The 18,141-nt window shown below is 37.3% G+C and overlaps 1 protein-coding gene across 1 annotated transcript; it reads right to left on the reverse strand.

Moving 5' to 3' along the window:
• Positions 1-49: 49 nt before the first annotated feature.
• Positions 50-16,993, reverse strand: slc1a9 (solute carrier family 1 member 9). The gene is made up of 10 exons (XM_067374291.1): positions 16,855-16,993; positions 14,160-14,312; positions 13,780-14,033; positions 9,442-9,547; positions 7,693-7,819; positions 5,817-6,050; positions 5,006-5,200; positions 3,061-3,195; positions 2,445-2,877; positions 50-485 (listed from the first exon to the last, which is right to left on the reverse strand). The coding sequence occupies exons 1-10, from the start codon at positions 16,991-16,993 to the stop codon at positions 270-272; spliced, it is 1,992 nt and encodes a 663-aa protein (XP_067230392.1). The 3' UTR covers positions 50-269.
• Between the last annotated feature and the right edge of the window lie 1,148 nt (positions 16,994-18,141).

An 18,141-nucleotide genomic window follows, 5' to 3' on the forward strand; every position in this document is an offset into this window, starting at 1 on the left:
AGCACTCATCCGGTTTATTATTGAAATGCTGTAAAAGCAAATAACCAATAAAAGCAAATAAGCTGTAAGTTACACACAATTGGTGTTGCTAGACTATAAAGCTGACACTAAGAAACATACTTGAACCCTCTATTCAATTATGTCAAGTTTCTCAAAGCAGAACAAACACACAACACACGTAGGTACTCAAAGTCTTTCATCCAGCAAGGTGGGTGCTGAAATACAGAATTAGTATTGTGAAAATGTGGTAAAGCTTTGTCTGTTCCTGTTCAGGGCAGGTCACAAGGTGGGATGGCATGGCGTCTGTCGTATGCCGTGTCGTCACTTTCCTCTCCTTCGCTCCCCTCGTCCATCATTCTTTCTTTCTCCTCGTCCTCCTCAGTCTCGCTCTCTTTATCCCGCTCCCGTTCTCTCAGTCTCTGTCTTTCTCTGTCTCTTTCCCGGTCTCTGCCTCTCTCCCGGAAACTTCTGGGAAGTGTGGTAATCTGCAGGATTTAAAGTGATGAGTGTCAGGAAACAGAATATCCACAGCAAAAACTGCATAGTATAGGAATACTTGATCAGACTGACATGAATAGTTTACTCACTCTCATGTCATTACAAACCGAACTGCTGTAAAAAATATTTGACATTCTTACAGAAAAAGGCTGCAAAAAATGATACAGTAAAATTTGTTCATTGGTTAACTGTACCATATACAATGAAAAACTGTGAATAGTTTAACATTTCTGTCAAATTATGTTTTTTGCCAGAAAAAAAACTGTGAACTATTGTATAATTTATGGTGTAAAACAATAAAAGGACATTCCTAGAAGTCCTAATCTAATATCATTATATTTTATATAACAAATTTTGTTTATTCTTATTTTTGTTTTTTTCTTACTCTGATGTTTTTGTCTTTTTGTGTATGACCCCGTGCACCATCTATATACAAGTATTGGGCTTTTTTCTTTTGAACAGGCCCTATTGTACCACTTGTATTTTAGTTGTTATCAGTACATTTTAACGTAAAATGCTGATTTTGGGACTTTAAGTGGCTTGGTATATTAAAATGATACCACTCAATTAACTATTTCCTCCATTCCCTTTTTTCAGCATTTTTGATCATTTTCACAAAACTTTCATGGCCCCCAGAATATTTTTTTTTTGTATGTATATCTGAACATGCAGTATATCAAAAGAAATAACAGAGCCTCTTCATTTAAACAAAAACAAAACAAACATTTTATTATAGCTTCATGCATTCTTTTTTTTTAATCAACGCTTGAATGTGTGTAAATTTCATAAAAAAGCAACACTTTGAAGAAAAATCTGAGAAAATCGTGTTTTGTCAAAGACTACAATGTGCACAAGCAATTCTTTTATCGCTTGTTTCCGCTTTTTCTTCACCTGTGTTTTGATTCTGAGATTCTGTACTCTTTCAGAATATGTGCAATAGGCAAATTCCATAGGAAAATTCCATCAATTGTGGGGAAAGAGTTAACCACTGGCAAAGTGGGCTTTCAATAAAACTTGGCTTCCTATACAGTATAAGGCGTTTGTTTGTTTTTTTTAAATCGGTGCTACGTGATTAGAGAAAACAAACTGTTTTAGTAGGAAATACTTCTTAGCAAACTTCTTAGTCATACTTGTGTCGACATGTATTGTTCCAGGGTGCAAGAATTCAAAGAGTAAACATTTAACATTTATTTTTGGTTTCCATTGAAGACTCCAGCGCATTTTAGGCAGCAGCTAAAGGCTGCAAAGAATCATAAATATGGAAAGAATGCTGCGACAATAATCTGAAAAACCTGTGTTTGTAGACTTTTCAAACTGGATGACTACGAACGCAAGTGCCAAACGGAGGGGTTAAAACTGAAAGAAACTGTTTTGCCAGTCTCACCCAACCCCCTAAGCAAAACGCTGTCGAGTACATGTATGAAAGCTGTTGCCATAGTGTTCCATTTTTACCATAATGCTGTTTAAAGAGTAGAAAAAGTGTGATCAAAATTTCAGAGATAAACCCACTCTTACAATAACAGTTCTGTTAATAACCCTCCGTCCAAAGAAGTTCACAGATTTGACAGTGTAACTTCACTCATGAACACTCCTAAACATGTCAAGGAGTGCTTGAGAGTGAATAATGACTCATTTTGTTCATTGCACAGAACAATCGTAATAGTTCAGAAGACATATTGATCACTTTTGTGGTATACTGAAAAGAAAAAGAGCAAATTTCATGTCCCGCAGAAGAAAGTCAGTCATGGGGTTTGAAACAACATGAAGGTGAGTAAATAATAACAGAAAAATTGCAATTTCAGGTGAACTATCCCTTTAAGACCAACAGATCAAAGAAGTGTGGGCTGTTTATTTGAGAACATCATCGCTTAAAAACTTTAAAATCTAAAAACAATTATATAAACTATTTTCTCCCCTCTAATAATTACAATGACTTAAAGCCTTACCTGGTTGTCGTAAGTGGGCAGGGCACAGTATCCAGGCTCTGTCCCGCGTAAAAGACGAGGGGAATGTGTTCGGAAAGGCCTCGGGGAGTGAGAGCACACAGAGCGAGGGGAGGGCGAACGGATGGAGTGAGGTGACGGAGAACGGACGGATCGGGGCGAGTGCGGGATGGAGTGCGATTGAGACTGTGAAGGGGTCAGAGACGGAGCGTGATGATTGAGCTTGGGAGGGCGCGGGGAGCGAGGGGGCAGTTCGGGTGGTTTGAGAGGATCTATAAGGTCTATTTCAGTGAGCAGAGGTGGAGGGGGGACAAACTCCTCATCTGATAGAGGGATGTCTCCGTCGATCACAGCAAGCTCTGCCCGTGATAGGTGGTCCACAATGCCTGCCCCGAAAGAGTCGCCCACCACGTTAATGGAGGTGCGCATTCTGTCTCTAAAGATACACAAAAGACAGCTCTAAAAGCTGAAACAGAACAGCTCAGGATAGCTGTTTATGTTCATGAGGACAGCTGATAATTAGTCAGGACTCCACACACGAAACAATACACATAGCTGTCGTCAGGAGGATGTAAGCGACGGCCCTGTACGTAACCCATACAGAGCTGTTTGAACTCACAGAAGCCAGTCGACAGCGACGAGCAGGCTGATGTCTTGAGTTGGAAGGCCCACAGCGGTCAAGATTAGCAACATGGTGACCAGACCTGCACTGGGAATACTGGCCGCTCCCACACTGGCCAAAGTCGCTGTCATACTGCAGAGAAAGAAAGAAAGAAAGAAAGAAAGAAAGAAAGAAAGAAAGAAAGAAAGAAAGAAAGAAAGAAAGAAAGAAAGAAAGAAAGAAAGAAAGAAAGAAAGAAAGAAAGAAAGAAAGAAAGAAAGAAAGAAAGAAAGAAAGAAAGAAAGAAAGGGGATTATGATACTACAACGATGACTGAGACATTATGAGGCACAAATAAAATGAAAATGGATTGGAAGAAGATGTTAGCTCAGTTAAAGAAGAACATATGTGAAGTAGCTGCAGGTTAAAGTTTTGTAACTGTATCACAATTATAGAGCCATTGTAATAAAAAGAAATAATAGTAACTGTAATAATAACCAGACAACACAAAGGATCGTAAAGCCAAACATGTGACTCATAAATCAAAACTGATTTCAGGCTGCATTCAGGCTGCGTGTGAGAACAGTGCATATACAGTCAATTTATTCAGACACCTTGAACATTTCATTCATTAATACAGTTTATTCACTATAGTTTAAAAAATGGTAATAAAATATGACAAGATCTCCGAGTTAAACTGTGTCAGAAAAAAAATAATCTTAAAAGGTACCCTAGAATAAAAAACTGAATTTACCTCTGCACAGTTGAATAACAAGAGTTCAGTACATGGAAATGACATACAGTGAGTTTAAAACTCCATTGTTTCCTCCTTCTTATATAAATCTCATTTGTTTAAAAAACCTCCGAAGAACAGGCGAATCGTTAGCATGTTGGTAATGTACTGTTAAATGTGGTTAAAGTTCCCATCGTTTCTTACTGTATTCACGGAGACAAGACTGTCGCTATTTTCATTTTTAAACACTTGCAGTCTGTATAATTCATAAACACAACTTCATTCTTTATAAATCTCTCCAACAGTGTAGCATTAGCCGTTAGCCACTCAATTAATTCAGAATCAAATGTAAACATCAAAATAAACACATGCTGCATGACTAACACTTTTTAAAGATCCATTTTGAGGGTTATATTAGCTGTTTGAACTTTGTTTATGTTGTTCAAGGCAAACGCGAGCTCCAGGGGCGGGGGAGCGCGAGATTTAAAGGGGCTGCAGCCCTGAATCGGCGCATAGTTAATGATGCCCCAAAATAGGCAGTTAAAAAAATTAATAAAAAAAAAATCTATGGGGTATTTTGAGCTGAAACTTCACAGACACATTCAGGGGACACCTTAGACTTATATTACATCTTGTAAAAAGACATTCTACGGCACCTTTAAATATGTCAGATAAAACTAAAGCAAAACATGGTCAGGTCAAAGTGTCTGAATAATTTTTGGTACCAAATTTTTAATCAGTTTTATTGGTAGTCCACTGTATGAAGAATTTTTGGGTATAATATGTCACAGTTTACTTTATTTTGCTATCCTCACTTACATAAATTAACTATAGTGTCCTGCACCAACTAGTAAAAATATACCAAAAAACTATATCTTTACTTAATATCCTAATGATTTTTGGCATAAAAGAAAACTGGCTATTGCTACAAATATACCCGTGCAACTTATGACTGGTTTTGTGGTCCAGAGTCACATATATGGATTATAAGGAAATAAAGTCTTACCTGAACAAAATAAAATAATTTTAATAATTTAAATAACATAAAAATGACTACAAATTTGCAGTCATTAAAATATGAATATGCAACCTAAAAACTGACTGTTAATCTGGTAAATATACAGGTATATTTATTTATATATCGATAGAGGAAGGGATTTTGCTGATGAAAGGATTATTATTCTTTATTGCAGCCACAGTTTGTCTGGTTTCAGTTCCATAGTTCCTTACCTGACAGTAACAATCTGTCCTGCATCTAAGGCAATATCATTCATCTGGGCAATGAAAATGGCAGCCACGGCCTCATAGAGTGCAGTGCCATCCATGTTTATAGTGGCTCCAATGGGCAGCACAAAACGAGTCACACGCTTATCAATATTCAGATTCTCCTCCAGACAACGAAATGTCACTGGCAATGTCCCAGCACTGAGAAAGAGAAAGTTATATTTGTTACAATTGTTTAACAAATGTTAATTTGTCATTTAAAAAACTGCCTTCACTAAGCATGTGTCCAAAATAACCCACAACAACAGTAATTATATATATTAAAAAAAAAAAAAAAGTTAATAGGATTGAAAGCATATTCTGTGCCAAACTGACAGTTGGTTTAACATGTTTTAGCCCAACAGATATAATCCCACAGACCCAGATTTATTCATAAACAACTCTCTAAAATATGTTTTCATAATTTCCCTTCCATTTAGACAGATTAATCATTCTAGACTACTATTCTGGAAAACATCAGAAAGTTTCTGGCCAGATAAGGTCATGTGATTTATGATTGTCTAAAATATATCAAGTCATCTATCTGATTTCTTGGGTTATGTTTGAGTGTTTGTTTTAGAAAAACATCTTAGACCACATACCAGTGCAAAATATAATTTAACATTAGAATGTGTTTTGGCTTCGCTATATGTAAAACAGCGAAAGATTGCAGTATTTCCCAACTCAAATCAAATGTGACCTTTAACTCTTCCATCTGTGCTGCCAGAACTCTTCATATTCCCATAAACACATGATGTGAACAGTATGATAGCTGTACCTGCTGGCTGTTCCCAGAGCGGTGATCCAAGCCTGGAAGATACCAGAGTAAAACGTGAAGGGGTTTTTCCGAGTCATGGCGAAATATATGAATGGCAGGATGAGCCCGCCATGAATGATGAGTCCAACTATGACCGTGACCATGTACATGCCCAGCTGTCGCGCCACCACTTCTAGGTCACCGATGGCAGCAATTTTCCCACAGATGAGGGAGGCAATCCCAAATGGAGAGTACCTAAGGACAGACCAGTCGAGTTACTTGGAGGTTAGTCAAGGGTTTTTAGCTGCTCTTTTTAGAGTTAGACTTTGATGGTTTTTTTATGTTGCTGAGCCATAATTTTTGTTCTCTAATTTTGTTTTCTAGCGTTAATAGTAGGAAATAAACATTCAGGGAGTCAGACAATCAATCAATCTGTGGCAAATTTTAAAAAATTAAATGTATTTGTGTCTTGGTCATTGGGATCGAGGCAATATTCTCTGTAGAGCTACTTGGGAACAATATTTATTGTGAAAAGTATTATTGTCACAATTTGCTACTTAGATCCACAATCACTTGACGATGAATAAGCAAGATACCAGGAGAGGTGAATGAAACAGAATACAGAAGCACATAATACATCAACGACAAAGACCAGAATGAACTGAGGGTTTAAATACGCAGGGAGAGTAATCAACGTAAAACAGAACAGGTGGAGGAACTAATTAACAACCAAGGAAACTAACTAGGGAACGCAGGACACAGGCAAAATGGGAACATAGTACAGACTGAAAACGAAACTAAACAAAACTTACCATAATCCTGACAATTATAGCAAATAAATCTGAGTTGCACTGAAAATGTTGCTCTTCATATTTATTAGAATAACGTTATATTTATAGAGAATGAATATATGCACATTTTAATAACTTCTTTTACCTTACAAAGACAATATAAATGCCAATCACGCTCATTATTTTCCTCATCCTGTATAAATGGGTCTTAGCTGCCTTTATAATTTAGGTAGAGAGTCTCACACAAGAGGATCATCATATTTACCCAGTTTCGCAACCTGAGCGGCAAATGAGAAGACGTTACTTTGTATGTGGTCTAAATTTAATTAATCTAAAATGCTGTGCATAAATATTTCACAGTCTGTTATGGTAAGCAACAGATGATGTTTATTGTACCATTTGAACAGTTTACACACTGTGAGCGGAAAACACAGGACACAGTTAGTTGCAGATGGGATGGTCTCAGGGCTGAGCGGAGTCTGTCTTTGTTGTCATATGCTTTTGTTTTGGGGTATTTACTTATTCTGTGTTTGTTCTTTTAATGTTAAAAATGTATTAGAATATGAAATGAACATGATCCATCCCACCACCTCACTTCTTTTGTGCTGTAAAATGGCTTGTTAGATTTACGGATCAAGCGTTTTATTTCTGCATACATGTTTCATAAATTCAGCGCCGTCTCTGTTTTCAGCTATGTGTTTTTGCCAGAGTGTGGGTATCTGTCTGCGGTCTATGTGTTGAAGGATGTATTACATCCAGAATAAAACTCCCACATTTACTCATGGGAACACAAATATGATTCTGCTCTCTCTCAGATTCTTGTCTTGTTCTCTTCCTGACAAACTCCCCTCTCTCTTTCTTCCTTACACTCTATACTTTTTTTTATTCTAATTCTGTCCCTCTGCTGAACGCCTGTGATCATGTTAGACAGATTTAAACAAAACCTTTTACATTTCTCTAGCCTGTTTTATTCCATGTCTTAGGAATCAAAACATGCAGAGATCAGAGTAGATGACACTCAAAAAAATGGCTAAAACAACTTAACTGGTTTCAGTTGCAATAGATATCTAACTGGAACACACTCAAAATAAAGGCAGAATACTGACCACATGATCATGGACACCATCTTCATGATGATCTCATTAAGGATGTTGAAGAAATCAGACATGAGCTTCCCCCTCTCTCCCATTTTCCCCATGCAGATACCAAATGTGATGAAGAACCCAATCAAACCTTAAGCAAATCAAAATTAAAAAAACAATGAAATGAAACAGCAATCTATTTATTTTCTATCTATAATTTGTAACATTATTTGGTTTTCTAATAATGCAGCTACATTCACAATTGAAATTACACTTTTAATATTTTTGTTTTACCTAAAATTACATTTATGCTCAGGGGTGCACATAAGTGGTAGGCATACGTGGTAAAAATAAACAATGCGCACCAGAAAACATGGAGGGAAGTGCTTTTGAGCACCAACATTTTTGATGAAAGGTTCACAGGGACACATAAAAAAAAAATAAAAAAAATCAGTAAATTCGGGACTCGAGAGCTGTTATCTGTGCGCACAGCCTCACACCCCCGAAACGCACACACACACGCAAAGAGAGAGAGAGTCAGCGCTCGAACACCGAATTAATTCCTCTTTCGCTTTTATTTGCGCTTGAACGGACACGTACACACAAAATGATGTCTAAATACCTGTCTCGGCAACTATTCTCTCGGTTATGTCATAAGCGAACAGTTGAGAAAGAAACCGGATGTGTGTCAGTTATTCTGTCCGTGCTTTCCTTCATAAAGTGACAGCAGCCTTTGCTGTTATCTGTGTCATAAAGGGTTAGTTCACCCAAAAATGAAAATTCTGTAATTTATTACTCACCCTCATGCCGTTCCACACCTGTAAGATCTTCGTTAATCTTCATAACACAAATTAAGATATTTTATTTGAGGCTCCGTGAGGCCTCCATAGGGAGCAATGACATTTCCTCTGTCAAGATCCATAAAGGTACTAAAAACATATTTAAATCAGTTCATGTGAGTACAGTGGCTCAATATTAATATTATAAAGCGAAGAGAATATTTTTGGTGCGCCCAAAAAAAAAAAAAAAAAAAAAACACGACTTATTTAGTGATGACCGATTTCAAAGCACTGCTTCAGGAAGATTTGGAGCACAATGAATCAGTGTGTCGAATCAGCGGTTCGGAGCGCCAAAGTCATGTGATTTCAGCCGCTGGCAGTTTAACACGCGATCTGAATCATGATTTGACACGCTGATTCATTTATGATCCGATGCTTCCTGAGCAAGTGTTTTGAAATCGGCCATCACTAAATAAGTCATTATTTTGTTTTTTTGGCGCTCCAAAAATATTCTTGTTGCTTTATAATATTAATATTGAACCACTGTCCTCACATGAACCAATTTAAATAAGTTTTTAGTACATTTATGGATCTTGAGAGAGTGTCATTGCTCCCTATGGAGGCCTCACTGAGCCATCAGATTTCAACTAAATTTGTGTTCTGAAGATGAACGAAGGTCTTACGGGTGTGAAACTACATGAGAGTAAATTAATGATAGAATTTTCATTTTTGGGTGAACTAACCCTTTAATGTTAGTAAAAAAAATAAAAATAATAATTATCATCATCTACCATGTTCGAGAAAAGAAGATCGTGAGGAGAGCAGTCAGGAGGAAAGTGATGAGGACAGTTTTTAGGATAAGTGTGTCGCATAAAATGTGAGTACCAAGCAACATCTCCAGGTGCTCCCTTGAGAACCAGACCAAAAAAAGTTATGCTGCATTTTTGTTTTGAATACAGAAAAACAAACAAACAAAAAAAACGTATCATCTAACCTAAAACATTCATTCCCCACTTCATTTCCAGTTTCTTTCTGTTGACAACGATTGGTTCTGTTTGGTTCTGGACTGGCACAGCTACTTTTTTCAGCACCGTTTGAACCTGAAAAGAGAAGCAAGAAAGAGAAGATCATTCTGTAACTGTAAGCAAACACTTTTAGACAGAGTATTTTAGTCTAAATATACACTTATTATTTACTTTAACAAGAAAGGAATGTAAAATCATTGTAATTGCTCTGAAAGTTACCTTTTATTATATACAGAGAAACATATTTTATCTGTAGTAGTATTATATTGTAAAAAAAGTCAAGCAGATAATAAGAAAATCAAGCCTATTAATTCACAGTGGAATACAGTACAAATAAAATTGTAAAAGTTATACTATAATATATATATATATATATATATATATATATATATATATATATATATATATATATATATATATATATATATATATATATATATATATATATATATATATATATATATATATATATATATATAAATAAACATTATAAATACACTAATTAAAGTATATTTCTACTTCAGTAGCACTTCAGTGCACTTGAAAAAGTATACTAAATACCACTAATACTTAAGTTAATTTTAATGCACTGAAATAAAGTATACTACCACAAAAATATACAGAGGAGTTTTATAAGTGTATTACTTAGAAGGGTACTTTGAATGCTTTAAAAATTAGTTCAATCCTAGTAGACTTTTATATAGTAATAGTTTAAATTAAATTGATTTTTATATAGTAATAGTTTAAATTAAATTGATTTTATTAATGTACTAGTTATAAGTACATTTCCCAACTGTGGTGAAAATCAAGTTTTTAAAGTTGTTCATTTGTCTATTTGGTGTTTTAACTTGCTTTAAGACAAACCATGTGCAAATTCATAGGTCAACATCATTGCTGAGTATTTTCTCTTTTAAACTGCAATAAACCAAAAACGGTTTGAAATCGCTGGTGTTTTTGACATCACAAACTACAAACCCGATTCCAAAAAATTTCAATATTTTATTCAGAATACAACATAGATGACATATCAAATGTTTAAACTGAGAAAATGTATAATTTTAAGGGAAAAATAAATTGATTTTAAATTTCAGAGCATCAACATATCTCAAAAAAGTTGGGACAAGGCCATGTTTACCACTGTGTGGCATCCCCTCTTCTTTTCATAACAGTCTGCAAACATCTGGGGACTGAGGAGACAAGTTGCTCAAGTTTAGGAATAGGAATGTTGTCCCATTCTTGTCTAATACAGACTTCTAGTTGCTCAACAGTCTTAGGTCTTCTTTGTCGCATCTTCCTCTTTATGATGCGCCAAATGTTTTCTATGGGTAAAAGATCTGGACTGCAGGCTGGCCATTTCAGTACCCGGATCCTTCTTCTACGCAGCCATGATGTTGTAATTGATGCAGTATGTGGTCTGGCATTGTCATGTTGGCATGTCTTCCCTGAAAGAGACGACGTCTGGATGGGAGCATATGTTGTTCTAGAACTTGGATATACCTTTCAGCATTGATGGTGCCTTTCCAGATGTGTAGATGTGTTTAGATATGGCTTCTTTTTTGACCTAGAGTTTTAGCCGGCAACGGCGAATGGCACAGTGGATTGTGTTCACCGAAAATGTTTTCTGGAAGTATTCCTGAGCCCATGTTGTGATTTCCATTACAGTAGCATTCCTGTATGTAAAGCAGTGCCGTGTAAGGGCCCGAAGATCACGGGCATCCAATATGGTTTTCCGGCCTTGACCCTTACGCACAGAGATTGTTCCAGATTCTCTGAATCTTTGGATGATATTATGCACTGTAGATGATGATAACTTCAAACTCTTTGCAATTTTTCTCTGAGAAACTCCTTTCTGATATTGCTCCACTATTTTTCGCCGCAGCATTGGGGGAACTGGTGATCCTCTGCCCATCTTGACTTCTGAGAGACACTGCCACTCTGAGAGCTGTTCCTTATATGTACATTTAACTTTTCCGGCCCCTTATTGCTACCTTTACCAACTTTTTTGGAATGTGTAGCGCTCATGAAATCCAAAATGAGCCAATATTTGGCATGACATTTCAAAATGTCTCACTTTCAGCATTTGATATGTTATCTATATTCTATTGTGAATAAAATATAAGTTTATGAGATTGTAAATTATTGCATTCCTTTTTTATTCACAATTTGTACAGTGTCCCAACTTTTTTGGAATCGGGTTTGTACCTTGTAACCAATCACGTCAACGTGCAGTGGGCTTTAGCATATCATTAACTGACTGCGCAAAGGAGTCACAAAAGAAGGTTATCCCGGTATATTTTCCTGTTGATATGAAAAATCAACAAAATTTTGCAATTTGGTGGGTATATGATGCATATTACAATGTTGTGATGAACTGTACGCCTTTAAGGTGTTCAAAACATTTCAAAGGATACTGATTGTTAGAAGGCAGCTGTCTGACTCACGCACATGAACATGGTTTGTGTAACATTTGCAACACATTATTAGCCGACTGAAAACGTAGTCAAGCAAAACGCTAATCATATTACTTACTGTTGTGTGCGACGTTGTAAAAAGCGATACCATTGTGCATTTTACCTCAGTAAGTTGACCGAGTGGATCTAGTCTGAGCTTGTGCGAGTGAGTGGAGGCAGGGCTAATTATATTCATACATCCGTGTATATTAAATGAGGCAAGGGTATAGAGTTACATACAAGCTATTGAGGCATTAAGATTTTTTTTTTTTTTTCACAGGAAAAAAACATTTAAATACGTATTTTTGGTGATCAAAGATGAGTTTTAAGGGATAAAATTATTGACTACAGGGGGACTTTAAGTACACTTAATATAAATGCACTAATTTGCACTAACACTTAAATTGATAAATCTGTAGTTAGATAAAGTAAAACAAATACACAGAAGTATTTTATCAGTGCATTATTTAAAAGTGTGCTTGTCACATGTGTAATATATTCTGCTCTCTATGTCCTTGTTTTCCTGACTTCTGATGTTGTACTGTAGTTATTTATCTCATTAGTTCCCTTGTTTGGTCCATGCTTAGTTATAATGCTGCCTTCATGTGCTATCAGAAATTTGATAATTCCCACTTCTAAAGTCGTGATTACGAGCTCATCGCATTCAAAATGGGAGGTCGTTCATGTGCAATTTTTACCTAGTAAACTCTTTCCGATAATTCTGAGAGCATGTGAAGGCAGCATTTGTCCCCAGTTCTCCTTCAGTGTTTGTCGGTTCTCGTTAATGTTGACGTGTGATTCTTTCCTGTCTTCAGTATATTTGTCATTAAAGTCTTTTTCCTAGTGTTTATCTTCTTACAAAATTAGTACATGAAAATAGAGTTCTTTAAGTAAACTAAAAATAAAGTGTATTTTAGTGCACTTTTTTTCATTTGGGTTTGTGTTTGTTTAATAAAAATGTATTCTGCAACACACTCAAAGCAAACAAACTATTATGGGAAAAGCTCATGATCCAGGTGGATCCACTGTGAAATGGTGCAATTAAAGCACACATTAACTGGAAGAAATCTCCTCAGATGAGAGGCTGGTTATCTGGAATCAGTCTTATACACACCACGGTAATGTTTATCATCTTCTGTTTTATGGAATCTGTCATGTGATCAGATCAAGTACTCAAAATTACAATTTTTTTGACCTTGAACGCATGTAAACCTATCGTAGGAGACCTCAAAAACAAAATTAGGAACATTTAAAATAGCATAATAGGGGCACTTTAATGCTTGTGCTAAAAAAAACATGAACAAACAATGCAAAAAAACAACCCAAAAAAAAAAAAAGAAACAGCTGTGTATCACTGGCCACAGACAGCACTCAAGTTTGACCAAGTTTAAACTCGAACCCAGGTCTCCATGAGAACAGCTCCTTACACATCGTGAGCAACCTGCTACCCTCTGCGCCACTGTTCTGAAAGATTACATTTTCCAAAGGACAGAAAAGCAAAAGGATGAAAAAAGGTAAACTGCCCACATGACTGACTGCACTGACACAACTAGATGAGGAGGGAACTGTGCTAGATGAGGATATCACTGTTTTCAATAAAACTGCTTTATAGATGAAATATACTAAAATAGAAATTGATGATCTTTACAATGGAAGTGATTCAACACTGAACTGACTTCAGCTGAGCAATGACACCGTTTTCTTTTAGAGCTGCTTTACAGCTGAAATTAAATCTGTTTGCATCATAGACTCATTTTCCTGTTAACACTGTAAAGCTGCTCTGAAATAATCTGTATTGTATAAAGCACTATATAAATAAAGGTGACTTGGCATAAAAACACAAACACTAATTTTTACCTGTTGAAAACAGGCCTGGACGAGGTTCTCTGGAAAAAGGTTTCGGATCAGATCCAGAAAGGCATCCAGACTGCTGACCTCTTGGTTCCTGGGGGTGGAGCTGACCTGACTGGATCTGAGTTTTGGGTTCCCAGGGTGTATGCCAAGCACCAGGATGACACCTAGAATAGCAGCAATTACTGTGGTGAACATGTAGTACACCATTGCTCTGGAGCCCATTCTTCCACTGGAGCGAGCATCCAGACCGGCCAGGCCTGCAAGTCCGGGAGAGGAAGAGAGAGATATTGTATCAACACAAATAAACAGCTTCTTTACTTGTGTTGTAGACACTTCATTGACATTTAACAAGCAGAAAACAGAGCTTGTGTTCAAAGCCTAACCTGTAATGAGACTGGAAATGATGAGGGGCAGGATGAGCATCTTCAGCATTCTCATCAGGACGTCTCCCGGAAAGGAGATGAGCATGAGACTATTTGTGTCCAGATCAGGAACATAACGCAGCATCATGCCCATCACTGTGCCTGCTATTACACCTGTGAGAGTTTGGCGATTACACTGGTTATGTTCAGCCTACTCATTAAAAGCTGTATGGATAACAGCATTTTAGAATTCAAGGTTTTTCACACACACCACTGCATCTGCAAAATCTCAAACTACTGCTATATAAACAGTCTCACTACATGGGGCCAAAAAAAAAAAAAAAAAATGACAAAGAACTTGCTAGTTTGGTATTTGTCTGCGGTTTGACCGATGATCGCAGTTATGAAACCACAGACAAGGTTTATATGAATGTAAGCAGGGCTTGACATTAACTCTTTTTTTTTTTTCTTTTCACAGTGACTAGTGGTTTTCCAAAGTTACTAGCCACTCAGCATTTTCACTGGCCACAATTTAGACATCAATACCATAGGGGGAAACTTCCATATAGATATTTGTAATATTACCTCATAATTTGGCAGCAGATATGTTAGGTCACTTTAAGACCTGACACACGGATCCATTATCCTGTTAGATGTGTTTTCTTTCTCAACTGTTTACGTTCACTGAAAACATAACTAACTGAGCTTACGTGAATACTCACCAAGACCGGCATTTTGACATTATTTTGTGTGAATTTGACTGCTTAAACCTAAAAAGCAACGAAAAAGAACTCAATTTAGCACTGAAAGCTGGTTTTATATGCGCGCACTCTGGGTATGATCACAAAATCTGTGGGAATGAGTAAAATCATGCGCAATATGTGCAATCCCATGCTAAAATTCAAGCCCTGTAACACCAACAATATTTATCCGGAGCAAATGAAAAGAGTGAGTGAGGGGAGGCGGGTTTGTGTGTCAACTCACTGTCAGAGAGATGAGAGTGAGAAAGAGCAGCTGGTATCATGCATCTATTCTGTGGAAAATGAGTATTGGAAGCGTTTCAGAAATTTCTGTGTCTATATGTATCGAAAAATCTATATTTTTGACAACACTACATTGCACTTAGTTTATTATTTCAGATGTCTTTTTAAAAGACTACAATTAAAAAATGTATATATTATTGTGACGAGCAGGGCGGGCGAGAGCCGTGAGGGAACGGCGCGAGGCCGGTGACGCGAGTGATAATGAGCGTCACCTGCGAGGTGTGCCGGCCTCGAGTCTCTCACGGAGGAGCTCCGGAGGCATAAAAGGAGGAGCGACTACAACGAAGGACGAGAGAGGACCAGGCCTGGACTTTATTTTATGTTTTATTATGTTTGTGTGGCCGGCAGACGTCCGCGAGGGTCTGCCGGCATTACTTTCGTTTTGTTCTTTGTTTATTTTGAATTAAAGTTTTGTTGAATGTTCGCCGGTTCCCGCCTCCTTCTTCCCATATCTACTAACCGTGTTACAATTATGTATAAAATTCAACCCGCCAAGATGGCTAGTAGGAGTGACTGCGTTACATGCCACTGCTGAGATTCACCCGCATTTGGCGGGCTGGCGGGTGTTAAAGAGGTCATATAATGGCACTTTTACAAGATGTAAAATAAGTCTCTGATGTCCCCAGAGTGTGTATGTGAAGTTTTAGCTCAAACTACCGCACAGACGATTTTTTTTTATATCATGTTAAATTTGTCACCTTTTAAGGGTAAGCAAAAACGCTCAGTTTTTGTGTGTGTCCCTTTAAATGCAAATGAGCTGCTGCTCTCAAGAAGAGGGCGGAGTTTCAAAAGCTCATGTTAGCAGCGCCGATTATCTCACGAAGACTCACTGAAAATGTTAGAAACTGTTCAGCCTTTTATGTTCAAACTGGAATCGGACAATGATGGAGAGACTCATTGTGGTGACAACATTCAGAAAGTCATTGATTATCATATTCTGTCATGATAATCTATAAATCGCTTGTGTGGAAACTGTTATAAGATCCTACAGAGCCAGAGAATCTGCTTCATGAAGATAGAATAGGTATAGTTTAGTTTAATTACGGTTATAACTTGTCATGTTGTCATCTTGCTTTTATGACATGCTATTGCATTTGTGTTAGAAGCTTGAAGACTTCGGGGAAGAAGCTTGTTATAGTCTCAACCAGCCGTTTGTTGTAGTCCTTAAACAGAGAATTCTTAAAAATAAAATATCTCCCTTTGCTTTGAACTTTGAGCGTTGTAACTTTGCAGATGTTGTTTATACTCAACATTACACACTAACTAAAGTTAAAGTGTGAAATCATAATCAACCATCCCTTTAATGTCAAGCCCTGAGTAAAAGTATAAGGAAAGAGTAGATGAAAGCTAAAGTTAAAGCCTGATCGAGACTGAGATTAAAGCATCATATCAATGAAAAAGCATCATAATCATCATAAAGCGTCATATCAATGAAATAATCGAATCTCTTCCCGTATATTTTAAACAGTGACCAGCAATAATACCATCTCTCCTGCTTATCACCACATTGTGACTTGATTGGCTTTATGAGTTTATGACCACAAAAAAGGCATTAAAATCATAAACTGAGCTTCCAAGGAAAGAGACACAGACATGTCTGAATTTGTATACAAACACTCCCACACATTCATGCGCACACACACACACACACACACACACACACACGTCCGCACCTAGCACAGTGAGGGCAAGGAGCAGGTTGCGTGAAAACCAGCCACATTGTTGGTGTGTGGTGTTTTTTAATTCTGCATCCACTCCATTGTCCATCTGCAATGCTGCACTTGTCTGGTTGCCCAAATGCTTATTCGTCATTCTATCTGCAAGAGTAAAGAAAAAGAAATGAGGTAAATAAACAATGATGACTATCTAAACATCCTACTCTCCACTCTATGTCTCTAGTGAACTAGGCTGTCACGAAAGCGGTCAGGGGGTCAAGGTTCCCTTTTGAAGTGGAACTCTACACTGCGTCATGGAGTTGACGAACGCTCCTCGTGAGCCAGTGACTGACAGATGTGCAATACGCGTGGTCAGGTGATGTCACAGGTGTGCCAGCAGGGTATATAACGGTACCTAGAGAGCACGTCATCAGCTTCTTTGTCCTCAGAAAGCCATTTGTTTGCAAGCAGAGCGTGTGAACTTTCTGATTGCTTGTGGCTAGGAAAATAAATGTTTAGCAAGTCATTCAGAAAGTGTGTGCTGCCGTGTCAAAGATACATAACACCCAGCAATCTTCTTGTGTTATATGCTGTGTGTTATGTGTCTTGGAGCGGAGCATGCTCAGTCAGCCCTTGAGTGGGCTGGTTGTCCTCACTGTGACCGCTTCCCCAGCCTGGCGATTACGATCGTGGGGGTCACAGATGGAGTTAGCAGAAGACGGGTTTAACCCTTTCGCAGCCACTTTGGCAGAGAGCATGTTATTGGCCCGGTCTAGTTCTGAACAAATAGACGTGTTAGGAGTTGAGGCAGATGTGTTGAGTGAGCCTGCCTCCTCCCTCACCCCTACATATGAGGAGCTGGTCCATGTAATGACCCACACCACAGCCAATAGATTGGTCTGTGGAGAGAGAGGAAATTGCCCCAAGCCGCTTGGATTAGGGCTGCACAATATTGGAAAAAAATGATTTCCGATATTTTGTTTTTCTGCGATATATATTGCGATATGGAAAAAAAAAATTCACCAGATTGATACTTGAATAGCTTTATTTGTAAAGAATTAATCATTATAGAATCACTGGGGTGATTTTTGTGAGTGAATATGCATAGAAAATAATGAACACATGTACATTAACATAGATAAATATAATAGAACAAAGATACAAATTATTTTTTTTTTATAATTTAAAATAAGTCTAACAGTATTCCGGTACAGAAATTGATTAATCAAATGTAACAACACTGCATAGTCTTCACTGTATAAATTTAATATAATTAATTGTGTTAAAACTACAAAAGTGATTTCT

The sequence above is a fragment of the Chanodichthys erythropterus genome, chromosome 3 (genome assembly GCF_024489055.1).
Source record: "Chanodichthys erythropterus isolate Z2021 chromosome 3, ASM2448905v1, whole genome shotgun sequence".
Taxonomy (NCBI): Eukaryota; Metazoa; Chordata; class Actinopteri; order Cypriniformes; family Xenocyprididae; genus Chanodichthys; species Chanodichthys erythropterus.

What these genes read in the sequence shown, in the direction of transcription:
- slc1a9 (XM_067374291.1), bottom strand. Translation starts at nt 16,993, where the DNA reads ATGACGAATAAGCATTTGGGCAACCAGACAAGTGCAGCATTGCAGATG. An exon ending in CATTTCCAGTCTCATTACAG is followed by an intron (nt 14,034 to 14,159) that starts GTTAGGCTTTGA and finishes CCGGACTTGCAG; the next exon opens with GCCTGGCCGGTCTGGATGCT. An exon ending in GCTCTGGGAACAGCCAGCAG is followed by an intron (nt 5,201 to 5,816) that starts GTACAGCTATCA and finishes TCTCTTTCTCAG; the next exon opens with TGCTGGGACATTGCCAGTGA.